The sequence below is a fragment of the Mauremys mutica genome, chromosome 11 (genome assembly GCF_020497125.1).
Source record: "Mauremys mutica isolate MM-2020 ecotype Southern chromosome 11, ASM2049712v1, whole genome shotgun sequence".
NCBI classification, from domain to species: Eukaryota; Metazoa; Chordata; order Testudines; family Geoemydidae; genus Mauremys; species Mauremys mutica.
The window spans coordinates 64,870,057-64,885,009 of NC_059082.1; the positions used below are offsets into that span (position 1 = coordinate 64,870,057).

The 14,953-nt window shown below is 41.0% G+C and overlaps 1 protein-coding gene across 6 annotated transcripts in view; it reads right to left on the minus strand.

Annotated features, from left to right (window-relative positions):
• MRTFB (myocardin related transcription factor B) overlaps positions 1 to 14,953 on the minus strand; it is a 180,898-nt gene that overhangs the window by 6,741 nt on the left and 159,204 nt on the right. For all 6 annotated transcript variants that reach the window (XM_044978710.1, XM_044978707.1, XM_044978705.1 and 3 more), the window contains 6 exons: positions 9,224 to 9,377; positions 5,769 to 6,788; positions 3,922 to 4,077; positions 2,129 to 2,278; positions 1,706 to 1,843; positions 13 to 73 (listed from right to left, as the gene is read on the minus strand). In XM_044978710.1, the coding sequence (XP_044834645.1) occupies positions 13 to 73; positions 1,706 to 1,843; positions 2,129 to 2,278; positions 3,922 to 4,077; positions 5,769 to 6,788; positions 9,224 to 9,377 (1,679 nt within the window). The remainder of the gene's footprint in view (positions 1 to 12; positions 74 to 1,705; positions 1,844 to 2,128; positions 2,279 to 3,921; positions 4,078 to 5,768; positions 6,789 to 9,223; positions 9,378 to 14,953) is intronic.

Sequence of the window (14,953 nt, forward strand, 5' to 3'; positions counted from 1 at the left end):
AATCTGACTTACCGCCACTCTTAATGAGGATATCAAAGAGATCATCCATCTGCTGACTGTGTGCATTTGAAATCTGTAAGAGAGAATTTCTTGTCATGCAGCCGCTAATATAAGATGTTGACTGATGCCAGCTTCCCTCAATAACACTATTAACATGAGCTTGGATTATGGCTCTAGATTTTTTTTTAAATGACTTTAACCTCACCAATAAAAGATGGAGTAATGCCATGCTTTTAAATAATACTTTGAATGATATTAGATGGTGGATGTCATATGTGTTATAGTTTTGTCACTGAGGGGATTAGCATAAAGCAAATCAGGAAAATGCTGAAAGTCAAGGAGAAATATTTAAAAAAAAATAATGTAAGTAATGTTGATGTATTTAATAGCTTTTTAAACAGTGGCTTCTTCTACCACATAAGCACCAGCCAAGACTAGTGGGTGGGCTACTGGTTATACTTTTTTTTTTTTTAAATGTTCTAAAGAAATTATTACGACAAAATACAAATAAAGCAAAAGAGCATCTTGCTGTGCAACTGTCTTGAAGTCTCCTCATTGCCAATGTAAATGATGTCATGTGACACTTTAAGGGCCACCCTCCAATATACCTCATAATAGTACTGACAACACTCATTAAAATGAGGGGGTCTTTTGGGGTGGTCCTTCTAATGTACCTTTTAAATGTTGTTGAACAATTTTACACAAACATTAGAAAAATAATAAATCGTACACTTATCAAATACATTTTCAAGGTATTATGGGTCAGACAAACTCTTTAAAGAGCTGAAGATGTGCAATGTCATTTGAAGGGTAATTATTACTAGATTGGTAACGAGGTGTCAGATTTGATGTCACAATATTAATAATTTCCATACAGCTAATATACAAACAACCAATATTTTGTAGATCTGAAATAATTTTATCTAAAGGATAAATTCAGTTAACAAAATCATGAAAAACTAGAGCTCTTAGAGTGAAGATCACTCTATATAGCCAAATGTCAATAGGGTAGGTCTAAGCCAGGGGTCTCAAAGTCCCAGCCAGTGGGCCATCTGCGGCCAGAGAACCTCCCCACTGCAGCCCACAGAAGAGACGCAGGCAGACACACTGCCAGCAATGTCTGCGGCAGGTTCCCCTCTTCCCTTCCCCCCGCAGCTCCCATTGGCTGGGGGAGAGGGACAGAGATACCATCACTAGTCGCCGGGCAGAGTCAGCCATGGAGGCAACATCATTTTTTTCCACAATGACTATAAATAAGTCAAAATACTGAACATAACTATCTGATGCACACCTTGCTGCAATCCTGAAGGTTTCAACTGCTCAGCCACTGAGGCCAAACATCAACAAACTGACAGAACTGAAGTGTTGCCAAGTGTCTGGAAAACACTAAAAACTATCTGGCAGACGAAGAACTGTATAAAGTTGTATGACAGTTTTATTATTTCTAAGAAATTCGAAATAAAAAATACAATATAAATATTTTTCTTTTCTGAACACCATCTTCAGTGACATTATTGGTCCGATGAGAGGATCTGAGGACTGGCACTGGCCCTAAGGTAAACTGAGTTTGAGACCCCTGATCTAAGCAATGGAGTGCATGCAGGAATATCCTGGCACTTGGACCAACACATTGACACTGATTTTAATAATTCTATGTAAAAAGGGGAAAAAATATCCGATAGTTATTTTCTCTTATTTAACCTACCTCTCGCTGACATGCCTGCATGTTGCGGGTCTGTTTTATGGCCTCTTCATAACGTGGAGGGTCTTTTGTCTTGGTTACTGGGTTGCTGAATAGAGAGTGTTGTATGATATATGGTTGGGACTCGGATGGTGAGTCAGGCTGTGTGAAACAACAACATAATGAACAAACAAGTGTACCATATTGGTAAAGTAAACTATTCCTAAGGGGATCAGCTATATAAATATTAGATTTACCCTAGTTCTCCAGTCAGATAACTGTCTAGTTAAAAGTAATCACACACTATCAGTTTTTTACAGCTAGATTAGACATTGTATATATTCTGTATGTAAAATATTCATATACACCCAACACTAATTCCTCATGCTTACATTTTCTTAATAAAAAATGTAGCAACAGTCTTGCGGAGAAGTGACTAAATCTTACCTTACTGGGTCCATTTTGCACTGAGGGAACCTGGTTCTTCACAGCATCGAGGCTAGTATTTAATGCTTTATTGATAAAAGGCTGCTGTAGTGTTGTAACTGGTGGATTTTGATAGGGAAATACTGTATTTGATGTATTAGATGGGAAAACCTGTAAAGGATTAATATTTTATCAAAAGCTAACATTTTTATATTCACAATGATGGTTAAATGACATTAAAATCATTTGGGAAAGTAAAAGCAATTATGCTTTCTTACTTATGTATTTGTTTGCTTAACTTCTACCTGGGAAAGTGTTTTTTCTATAACTACAATAATTGTCTGTATTTTTCAGTGGATCAGGCAGAAGAGTCTGGAGCAACTGTCACCACTGCTGTTCCTGGAGAGAGACTATCACTGTGCAGTGTTGAGCCTTCACTCACCTGAAATTTATAATACTGCTTCAGTCTGTCTGAAGAGTCTGGCAAATAGCTTTTGCTGATGATTATACTTAAAAAAATCTAAACTGCTTTCCTCTCTGATTTTCCAAGCAGCACATGACCTATCAGTGTTGTACTGAGAGGAACATGGTTTCTGGCACATTTTGAGGCATAAAACAATTTAAAATAACATCTCCACCTAGTGGCCAACCAATAAAGCACAATTGTTCTAATTTCTGGCCTGATTTAATTTCAAACTAGTTCTTAGAAAAAGATGATATAAACTAATGCATATCTAAAATACATGCCAAATTAGGGGCTCCCTTTTGTACATCTGGATTATCAAAACTACATAGACAGTAACATCTACCCCTTTAAGATTAAAAAGTCCTTATTTGAGTAGGTTAGTGGTATTTGAGCACAATCTAAAGAAATAAATGGGAACATCATTTTTTCCCATCAGTACAATAACACATGCTTAATAACAAAGAAATACAACAGCTAGTACTAATATAGTAGTTTTCTTTCATGATACCTACCTTATTAAAGTTTAAGGCCCATCAGCCCCATTTTTTCACATAGGGAAAATATGGTGCACAGAGAGGTTAACAGTTAGGTCCAGAAAGGTGACTTGGACTCAGCAGTGCAATCCCTAAAATGTAGGCATCCTGGGGTGCAGTGAAATCTACAGACCCAAGTTACGTACCAAAGAACAGGATTCACACAAGCCAGCACGCTGAGCAGGAAGCTGCCTAACGTAGGCAATAGAAAATGTCGGAAAGGGGTGTGGTCTTAAGTTTTGGCCCTTAAAGGGAATTGGGCACCTAACTGTGAACTGCAGGGAGGTATTTCCCTCCACTCTGCATTCACCCCTGGAGTTAGGCCAGATCCAGCTTAGGTGCCTCTCTCATCAAAAAAAATGAGGAAATTCATCCCTTCTGTGTTCTATAGCCCAGTGGTTAGAGCACTCACTGGGTATGTGGGAGACTTTGGTACAAATCCCCACACACTGATTCGAAACAGGGTTTCCTGTCTCTAAGGTGAGTGCCCTAACCACCAGAGTATAGGGTACTCTGGAATAGATCTCTCTCAATCTCCCCCGTAGAAGCTGTTTCACTTTGTATAAAATACTTAAATATTCATTGGAGCAGGGCCTGGAACCTGGGTTTTCCAGATAGGCACTCTAACCACTGAGCTACAGAATCATTCTTTCTGGTCCACCATATAGTATCTAGTAAACCAGGTTGACTGCCTTAGAAAGGATAATATTTCCTAACAGAGCACATAGGTTACCCATGTAGCAAATAGTAACAGAAATGCCTCAAATTCCAGTATACAATAATTTCACATTTGTATCTCATCAGTAGTCACAAACCTTTCTGATTTGTTGGGCCTGACTGAGCACATACTGGGTGACAGTACTTTGTTTTGATGGTGGACCATGCATCTGTGGTGCTGTCTGAACTAGACCAGAAGATGAAACAGGCACAGATACTTGTGAGGAAGCCTGAATTCCTGCTTGTGACTGAGCCTAAAGACAGATGAAATTTACACAATGACATTTAACATTTTAGCTATTTACAGTATTGTTATGGCATAATCAATAATCCTCAGTTGTGGTAATTTACAATCATTAAAGAAGTCACATTGTTTGAATATTCTTTCACTTTCTGATTCCACAGATTCCATTTACAGCCCAATATTTGAGTATGTAAAAGTAAAATAGAAGTAGATGGGCAAACATACAGTTGAACTTGGGAGAAAAGTCCCAATACGCATTTTGCAAACAAGAGTTATATGTTCTGATCCAGTATAGATCAGAAAATCTGAATAGGATACTTTCTGTACAGTCTGGGAAAACTCCTCCAAATTCTTATTGAGACAGGCAGCAAATGAAACAGCAATTGCACATGAATATATAGTAAAATATTTGTACACAACCGAGAAACCCCTTTCTATACACCTGTTCCTTGAACCTCAAATGTATGGTAATGTAAATCCCTTCCCGCCCTCCAAAAAACCAACCCCAAAACATTAAGAACTTTACTATGCCAAAGCTAATTCTCCCCCAACACAATCTGGGCAGTCTCTATTTCCTAAACAAAGCGTACCATCACTGCAGGCAGGTATGATAGGTGATACTGTTAAGTCATCAGTTTTTTTTCTTCTTAGTTTGGTAGCCTACTAAAACTAAGTGATGTTACTACTACAAAATCTGAATGAAAGGAGGTCAAGGAGACTCCAAAGTTTCCATTCACATTTCAGTAGTACAGAATGTCATGGAGATCATTTTCACTAGAATCACCTAACTGATTTATATTGTGAAGAGGGGGGTTGCTGGAGAAAAGGGGGGAGAGATAGCTCAGTGGTTTGAGCATTGGCCTGCTAAACCCAGGGTTGTGAGTTCAATTCTTGAGGAGGCCACTTAGGGATCTGGGGCAAAAATTGGTCCTGCTAGTGAAGGCAGGGGGCTGGACTTGATGACCTTTCAAGGTCCCTTCCAGTTCTAGGAGATTGGTATATCTCCAATTATTACCTTTAAAGGGGCTGGATCTGCTGCTTTACCTGAAGGTTAGGGGAGCAAGGAGCAGAGTGGCCCATGTGCAGAAGAGCTATCTGCATATCCAGGAAGACAGCAGAGATAGGGCTTCCCAAGCTACACTGGCAGGGGAGATCCCAGCATGTGGGGGATATGTGGTTGTTGAGGCCAGAATTAATTGATTTAGGGAGAGCCTAAAGCTGATTAACTGGAAGGTAAGTGCCTGTGAGAATTCATTTTATCTGACAGATGAGCATCAGAACTGATTTTATTTATGGGGGAAGAACTGATGACTTGTGTGGTGGTAGGAAGTCAGAGTTGATTTACTGGGGGCAGGAGGGAGTGCATGTGGAAAGGGATAGAGGGCTGCAGGTACTTGCCTCTTGGGCTAGTAGGCTTAATCCTTGGAAGAATAACTGTCAAGGAAACTTTTCAAAATATCTTTGCTAGAATGCACAAAAAGGACTCATCTAGGAAATGCCTGAGTATGGGAAAAGAAGCTAACTGAAACGATTGGCTCTTGATAGTTTCTACTCGTCTAATGCAATCATGAAATAAGTCAGTATTTTTACAATGATTAAGAACATAAACAGCGCTTTTCTACTCTATATAAAAATGAGTAGCATGGCTGACAATCATAATGGGTAATTTAAATGATTAAAGACAGAGAAAACATTTCATACCTGTAGCTGTATATTGCCCAGTGGTAGCTGCACTGAAGTGGCTGAATTCGGTCCTTGGATAGACAGTGGGAGTAGCAACTGTGTTGTTCCCTGGGTAGCTAGTAAAGCTTGAGGCTGGGCAACAACTGCAGTTTGTGGCTGCCTCTGTGAACTCACATAGAATTGAGAGATTACATTCTGTGGTTCAGCTTTGGCCAAAGGTACCTCCTGTTTGATAACAACAGCCTTTTTAGCAACTAGGTTCTGGCCACCAGTAGACACTGGCTGTCCTAAAGAATGGCTGGTTACAGATACTGGTTGCCTTGGACTAGAGCAATCAGTGAGAGTGTTTTCATCTTTGATAGCAGCATTTAACTGTTTCTGATCCAACGTAGTTATGGAGTTAACAGGAGTCTGAGATTGCTGCTGCTGCTGACCCCGTTTTTCAACCTCCAGTTGCATTTTCAGTACTTCCACAAGTTTCTGTTCTTGTTCCAGTTTCCTTTTGAGCTCTTCAATCTGCTTCTCTTTTTCCTGAAGCTTGCGGTCCTTTTCTGCTGCATCAAGCTCCATGCTTGAAATGCTTCCACTGGCATGACTCAGACTGTCTTCATTCACAGTCACTCTTAGAGGTGAAGTGCTTAAGAACTGCGATGGTGACATCATGCTCATCAATTCTGTGAAAGTATCTGTCATGTTTGTGTCATCTGTGCTCAGACTTGATTGTTCTGAAGGAGATGGTGAAATGGGCAAAGGGGAGCTAATGCTTTCAGTATGTGCTAATTTGAAGCCAGTTCCAGCAGACGACGTTTCTGAAGGAAAGCTCCCCACTGATTTATTTAATGTTGTAACAGGGAATGCCACAGTTACCTCCCCTGTGTTACTGATGACACCAGTAGAAGTGGTTATTGCAACCACTTTATTAGTATTGACACCATTATTATTAAGATCTTGGTAGGGTTTTAGACGCTCAATAAGATCTGTTTTAGTTCCAGACACTGGCAATCCCCTTAATTTCAATTCCATCTTCAGTTCAGCTACCTGAGGATAAAATAAGACTTAGTACTCAAAACAAAACAAAACCAGCATGTTGTTTTATTTGCATTGCATTTTGCTAAAAGCATATTCAGCATATTCACTATTCATTATGCACTGGTCTTTTGTGGGCAAAAGAGATTCTTTATAGTAACATTTATGTAAAAAACATATCTATATGAACAAGTTCCTTTTGGTGGAAAGCCAAAAATTCATTTTAATACTATTACATTGCTGTACAATGGACAAACATTTCAGATAGCACTGTAAGCACACTGCATATTTCTTTAACACAAACAAGACTCATCTGGGAAATATGAAAGTACATCGTCTCTTCATTTTGGACTGAAAACTGAAACAAATCTACAGTATTTGACAAATGTGCACATTAAAGCACTGAATACACAACATTTGGCATGTTGAGTCACTTTCTTATGCCAGCATGAGACAAGATTATGGGACCTATTGTATCAGAAATTTATCAGGATTGGATGACTCAGTGCATTAGTCACCTTTAGTTAGAAATGAATCAATTATTACCATATGCCACCTGGGTTTCTTTCACAAGAATGAAAAGCATAAGCAATTCAGCTATCTAACTTCTGGTGGAGAGAGCCTGGATTTTCCAGTCATAAGTATACTGACATACTCACTGGGGGTGAACTATGGACAGAAGGGGTAAGTTACAGTATGTGTTTTATGTAATTCTTTCCACCAAATTTTTTATTTAAAAATAAATGGTTACTTACCCTACAGTAGCTGTGGTTCTTTGAGATGTGTTGTTCACATGAAGCTACTCTTGGTGAACATGTACCTCACATGCAAAATACCATATTCTTTTGGCTAACAGTGTCTGTTAGGGCCACACCTGCACTCTGGGTGCCCCCAACCAAGAATATACAGGGCAAAGTAGACCCATCTGTCCTTCAGTTCCTTCACCAATGCCATAGGAGTAGAACTCTATATTTGCAGGAAAGTATGATGGGGTGTGGAATCTGTGTGGACAACTCGACTCAAAGAACCACAGTTACTGTAAGCTAAGTAACTCTTTCTATGAGTGACTGTGCTCATAGGTTCCTCTCTTGGTGACTAACAAGCAGTTGTCTGGTTGCATGGAGGTGGGTGCTAGGAATCCTACTTAAAAAACTCTGCAGGAGAACCCTAGAAAAACTGCCTCCAATTTCTGGAAGCCTGTGTTAAACAATAGCATTTTGTAAATGTGTAGCGAGCCCAGTGTAGCTGCTCAATATATTTCAGATACAGGAATATTCCTCAAACAGGCAGCGCATGCTGCCTGGACCCTAATGCAATGCACTCTAATGTGGCTTGATGGATCTACTCTGGCTAGTTCATAACATGGCCTTATACAGCTGGAGACTGATTTGGATAACTTCTGTAAGGATACAGTTTGCCCCTTAATTCAATCAGCAAAGGCCATAAATAGTTTGGGCATGTTCCTGAACAATTTTTTCTCAGTAAAAAGACAGTGGCCTTGCTACATCAAGTGTGGCAAGGCCACTAGCTTTCCTGGGATCGAGTGAGATTTAAGAAAGAGAACCAGGAGGTGAATAGATTGGTTTATTTGGAATCTAAAAACTTTAGGTAGAAACTTGGGGTGACATCTAAGAGTGCCCCCATTTTTATGAAATACTCTGTATAGAGAATCTATCATGAGGGCCTGAATCTGCTCTACTCTTCAAGCCAGAAAGGAAAGGCAGTATTCATTGACAGCTGGTATAGGAATCAGGTTACTAAGGGCTTGAAGGGGGGACTCATCAACCCTAATACTATATAGATGGCCTAAGACAAAGGAAATTCCTGAACTGGGGGAAAAACATACATGAGGTATTTCAAGAATATAGCCACTATAGGCTGGGAAAACAGTCTGGTCCTGGATTGGGGAGTGATGAGCAGATATTGCTGCTCTATGGACATTTATAGAACCGATGGACAGTCCAGATTGTTTCAGAGATAGCAAATAGTCCAGCATTACTGAAATCGGTAATGTTAAAGGAGACAACTGGTGCTGGGATGCCAGACAGAAAACTCTGTTCCATTTGGCTTTGTATTTTAAGTCTGGTTGAAGATTTCCCTGCTCTGAAGCAGAATGTTCCGAACCTCAACTGAACAGCTTCCTCTTTTTCATTCTCCCAGGCAAGCCTTCATATACTGAACAGATAAAGTATGCAAATAATTTATTCTAGGTTCCTTTCTTATCTGAAGTAGAGAAGTGTTGTAAGGATTAGATAAAATTTATAAAATGCTTTGGACAAGAAAAGAGCTTCTTGGAAACTGGAGGGGAAAAACTAAATAAAAGCAAAAAATCTAGGGTGGTAGTAAATGAAAATGACAAAAACATTTCTATAAAAATGTCAGTAACAATATGCAAGTTATAACCTTTGCTGATATTTGCAGATAGACAAATCCCTCTTCATTTTTACCTTCAGGTCATCCAAGCTTGAAGGAAGCGGTCCTGGTTTTCTGCTGGGAATATTACTGTTCTGTCTTGGTGTGCAGGCTACGGACGTAGGTGTGCTGTTGCTCAAAGTAGTCAGTGGTATATTCCCGTTGTTGTTCTGTTTGTCACTGAGAGGCCTGCAAGTAAAAAAGCATAAAAATATCAGTGCTAGCTATTATGTTATTTACTTTTCAGAAGCGGTAGTACTGAATTTAAAATTTATCCACTTAATGGCAGAAAATTGACTTTTCCTCAGATGCATATTAACACAGCTGGACTCATTAAATATTTTAGATGATTCTTGAATTTCTTGCAGAGGAAAAGTTTGCTGTGGAAAATATATTGGTATTTTATGTAGTATACAGTTAGTCTTACAAGTTTATGTTTAATCACTTTTATTACACTACTAAAATATTAAGGAAATCTTGCCTCTAAAAAGAAAACAGGATTTATACAACCCAAGCTGTCTTGGTTTCAAATATTGTACCATTTTTTCTATTAATGCAAGAACACCATAATCAGATATCAAAAACACAGGAAGAAATATTGAAATTAACCAAGCTTCTGCTGACTAGTGCAGTAAACTAGGTAAACAGAGTGACATACATTATTATAAAAGCTTTCTTCATATACAGATTTACATATTTAGAATTAATTAAAGAACCTTTGGAGTGTGGTAATTGTTTGAGATATATGTGAACAAATGGGGGAGCCAAGAAGAAGAGTTTGCACCCCTATTTCTCTAAGTGAATTGCACACTAACATTTCAATCTATTTCCGATCACAAAAGCTAAAAGTAACATTTTCAATCTAGATACCTAAAATGAAGTACCTAAGTCCATATGTAGACACATAAGTAAGAGTGGCCTGATTTTCAGAGGAATTGAATATGCACATCTCCCTGTGACTTCACTGGAGACTGCACATTCAGTTCTTTTGGGGGAAAACAAGTGTTATTTATGTGCTTAAATAAGGGGTTAGGTGTCTAACTTTAGATATATAGCATTAGAAGTTTTGGCATGATTTTTTCATCTGCCAAACTGGTTTTGCTTTGCAAGAAACCTGGCCAGTCATTCTCAGAAAACAAAACTTACTCATGTTAATTAATTGGTTGGATTTATTGGTCAAGCATGGATACCTAAATTTCTATAACAAAACTGCATTATATGGCCACAGAGCAAGTGGGCCTGCCTTTTAACTGACTTTGTATTTGTGATTACAACTTCCCTGGATAAACAATATCGTACCAGGAATTGCATATTTTGGTAGAGACATTTCGACTTATTGTTCAAATGCAAATTGTACCTTGCTGACAAGGCAGAGTACGTATTTTAGAATAAATATCCAAAAGATTATGGTAGGTTAATCTTTAATTTTGTTATTTTGAAAAAAGATCAGATCAGTGAGTGGATCTTTGTGTCAAAAAACCTAATATGTTTAGCAGTCACTGAAATTCCAGACTTCCACCTCATCTTTCTGAACAGCTGCACTTTTCTTTCCTGGTTTGTATAATTAGGCCCTTACTGGCATTTCTAAGCAACAATGTATACCTCTTAATATCTCAAGGGTCTTTTAAAGTGGGGTTAGCAAGATTTTTTTTAAATGTTTCTGTCTATGATGTAGAATAATACTTACTAGGTAAGAAAAAACGGTTACATTGGACATGTGCAAGAACTCGAAGAACAGAAAATGGTTACTAACCTTTTGTAACTGTTATTCTTCAAGAGGTGTTGCACATGACCATTTCAGCGTAGGAGTGGGCATGTCCTGAGCACAGTTGCCTGAATTTTTTCCCTTAGTGGTACCCATTGAGTCGGCTCTAACACCTCCTGTTGCTGCGCGCTCACAGTGCGGGAATAAGGGGCCCTGCTGAGCTCACACCCTTTCAGTGTCTTCTCATGGACCACTCCAAGAGAGGGGACAGCAGCCAGGTCTTAGAATGGATATGCAATACATCTAGAAGAATAACAGTTACAAAAGGTTAGTAACTGTTTTTTCTTCTTCGAGTGCTTGCCCATATCTATTCCAATGTAGGTGATTCACAAACAGCTGCGCAGGAGATGGGCTTGAAGCTTAAGAGCAAGCTGACTGCAACACTGTGTGGCCAAAGTAGGCATTGTCTCTGGCTTGCTGAGTGATGGCATAACGTGCTGAGAACGTGTGCACCGAGGACCAGGTCGCAGCGCTGCAGATATCTCGAATAGAAGCTTGAGCTAGAAAAGCTGCCAAAGAGGCCTGAGACCAAGTGGAGTAAGTGGAATGAGGAGTCAGGTTCAGCAGAGAGGAGACCCCCCAGAGGTCATAACATGCCTGGATACATGGCATGATCCAAGATGAAATCCTCTGAGCAGGGATGGGGAGCCTCTTCATGCTCTTAGCTATCGCTAAGAACTGCAATGATCTATGGAATGGTTTGGTCTTCTGAATATAGAATGCCAGGGTCATCTGCCATCCCAGGAGAGTAGATATTGTTTTTCCCTATCTGCGCGTGGCTTAGGATAGAATAGTGGTAGAAAAATCGATTGGTTGCAGTGGAATTGAGAAACCACTTTCGTGAGGAACTTTGGATGCATGCGTAGCTGCACTTTCTCTTTGAAGAAGATTGTATATGAGTAGGGCTCCAGGTTGGCCATGGAGGTCACAGAAGTCATGGATTCCGTGACTTTCCGTGACCTCCGTGACTTCCGAGGCAGCCAGTGTGGCTGACCCCAGGGCTGCCCAAGCAGCTGGCTCCATGGCCATCTGCACTGGCCACTACTGGAACAGCTCCACAGCCAGCCATTTGGGTGGCCCCACAGCCAGCGGTCCCAGGGCAGCCGGAGCAGCTGCTGTTGGCAGCCCCCAGCAGCAGTCCTAGGGTGGCAAGAGCAGCTGCTGAGCAGCGGCCCCTGGAAGCTAGTGCTGCTGGCACCCCTCTTACCAAGATTTAATCAGGAGTATTTATAGTACAAGTCATGAACAGGTCACGGACCGTGAATTTTTGTTTATTGCCCATGACTTTTACTAAAAATACCCATGACTAAATCATAGCCTTATATATGAGGTTCCGAGGTGAGGGTGTGGATCTCTGAAACTCTCCTGAATGATGTAATGGCCACCAGAAAGGCCACCTTCCAAGAGAAGTCCAACACTGAGCCTGTCGCTAGTTTCAACAGGACAAGGTTTAGGTCCCAGTGGGAGGAGAGGAATTGGTTCCTTTATCTGAGGGAATACCCTCTCCAGGCCTTTGAGAAAACAAATAATCATTTCATGTGAGAAAACTGACCTACTGTCAACCTTAGGATGAAAGACTGAAATGGCCACCAGGTGGACCTTGACTGAAGAAAAGGCCAGGCTTGGCTGCTTTAAAAGTAGAAGGTATTCCAGAATGAGCTGCAATGAGGACTGCATAGTCAGAACTCCGTGCTGGGAAGACCAGATGGACAATTGTTTCCATTTTTCCAGGTACATCACCCTAGTGGAAGGTTTTCTACTGTCCAGTAGGACTCTATGAACTGCTCTGAGCAAGCTTGCTCTTCGGGGTTCAGCCATGAAGGTTCCAGGCCATCAGATGAAGAGAGCTAAGGTTTGGGTGGAGTAGCTGGTCATAGTCCTGTGTGATCATGTCCAGACCTGAGCAACGAGGGAAGTTTCAGCAGCAATCATGGATGGTATGAAGGAACTGAAAGGGCGTGGCAAGGCCCCTTATACTGGCGCTATGAGTGTGCGGCACCAGAGGCACTAGAACCAAGCCGACTGATACAACCACTAAGGGAAAAAATTCTGGAACTGTGCTCAGGGTGTGCACACACCTACACTGGAATGAACATGTGCAAGCACTCAAAGAACAAACTGATATTACAGCATACACGGCTAAGCTTGTTGTATTAATATCAATTTAAAATGGATTTTAATTAAAATTCCCTGCACTTTCTTTGTTCAATTTGATTCAAGATAAAAATATTTTTGTATGTCTCTACATGTAACAGAATGAGCAGCTGATACCACACAGCACATCACTGCTTCCAAAGATAGTATATATGGCAATTATACAAATGTAATTTGTCACTCTCAGATTATACTTTTTAGTTATTTACTATCAGTTGTTAAGAAAGGCTGGAAACAGAATGATACATTGCTGTGAGTTAGATTTTCTCCCTCATGGGCATATTGGGGATTAATGATGTTTGTGAGTCACTCATATACTATGGTGAGGGGAGAAAGGGAGGAGTGTAAAAAGTTCCTAGACAGGATTTTAGGCCCAAATTTTAATCTCCTATTGCAGTTTACAAAGCCCAACATTCCTTCTTATCCAAAAGTGTCTCAGCCCCCTCCAAAATGTCCCAAACAGCAACAAAACCACTGGGATAGCAATAGCAAAATGTGCATAGATGTTGTGTTCTGTCTCCGATCTGCCTGCTTGAGTCATAACGTATGTACAGGCAGGGTGTTGAAAGTTACAAGCATTCATAAGAGATCACGATTCTTGTGAATGTAGATGTAAGCAGAGTCAGGATGAGCTCTACCCTGACATCTAGTGGTGAATTGTGGTGAGTTGTGGAAAAGAACTTCAGGGGCTGATCTTGTTTGCATAGGCACACCCACCCCGCCTAGCATGAACCCACAGCAGCCCAAATGGTTACTTTGGCTGCTGTGGGATCCCCAGTTTCTCTGTGTTTGGGGCAGGAAGAATAAAGTGTTGTTACCCTGATAATGTGACTCAAGGACAATGAAACTGTTTTATGACAGAGGGACTCACCATCAACTAAGTAGCACTTGCTAGACAAGGGACATGGGTTCCAAAACCTAGTGAATTGAGAGAGGCTAGGGACAGGTATTTGTGCCTGATGATATAGGCCCTGTCTGAGGGCCTGAAATGCCAATTGCACCTCCTCCTCTCTCTACGGTGGAATATCAGAGCTAATTTTAATTCCATTAGGAATCTAGCTACAGGCTGCTGAGCTGAATTCACATTGGGCCAATGGTGCACCAGCATTGAGGCTCTCCTACTACAAGCTGAAATCACTAAAGAGCTAAAATCACTAAGAGCTGAAATCACTGAGTGAGTGGGGGGGCCTGAAGCTATGTTGCTGAGCGGCTGGCGGAGTGGAGCAGTTTGCGGGATGACTGGAGCAGCTCGTGGGACAGCTGGTGGAGCGGAGCAGCTGGCGGAGCGGAGCAGTTCGTGGAACAGCTCACGGGAAGGCTGGTGGTGTGGAGCGGCTGGTGAGGGTTGCAACAGAACCCCATGGAGAGGCAGAGCAGTCGGCCTCGGACCACGTAAGTTGCCCCTTAACACTGCTGTACTCCCCCCGCCCCACCCCGTCTGGGAGGTAAAACTCTGCAGATAAACTTTTGAACTCTGGGGCTGCACTGACCAAGGACAGAGACTTTTGGGTTGTTGGACTTTTGGGTGATTTTTGGGTTGCTGGACTCAAGAGACTTTTGGGACTTTGGGTGGTCTTTTGGATTGCTGGACTTAAGACTCTGAGGGGAAAAGAATACTGCCAAACTTACTTGGGGGTGGGTCTTTTGCTCATGGTTTGTGTTATGAATCCTGTTTGTGGTGTTTCCCCAACATAATGCCACATTGTTTCCCTCCTTTATTAAAAGGATTTTGCTACACTCAGACTCCGTGCTTCCAAGAGGGGAAGTATTGCCTCTTAGAGGCGCCCGGGGGGTGGTATGTAATTGTCCCAGGTCACTGGGTGGGGGCTCGAGCCGGTTTTGCATT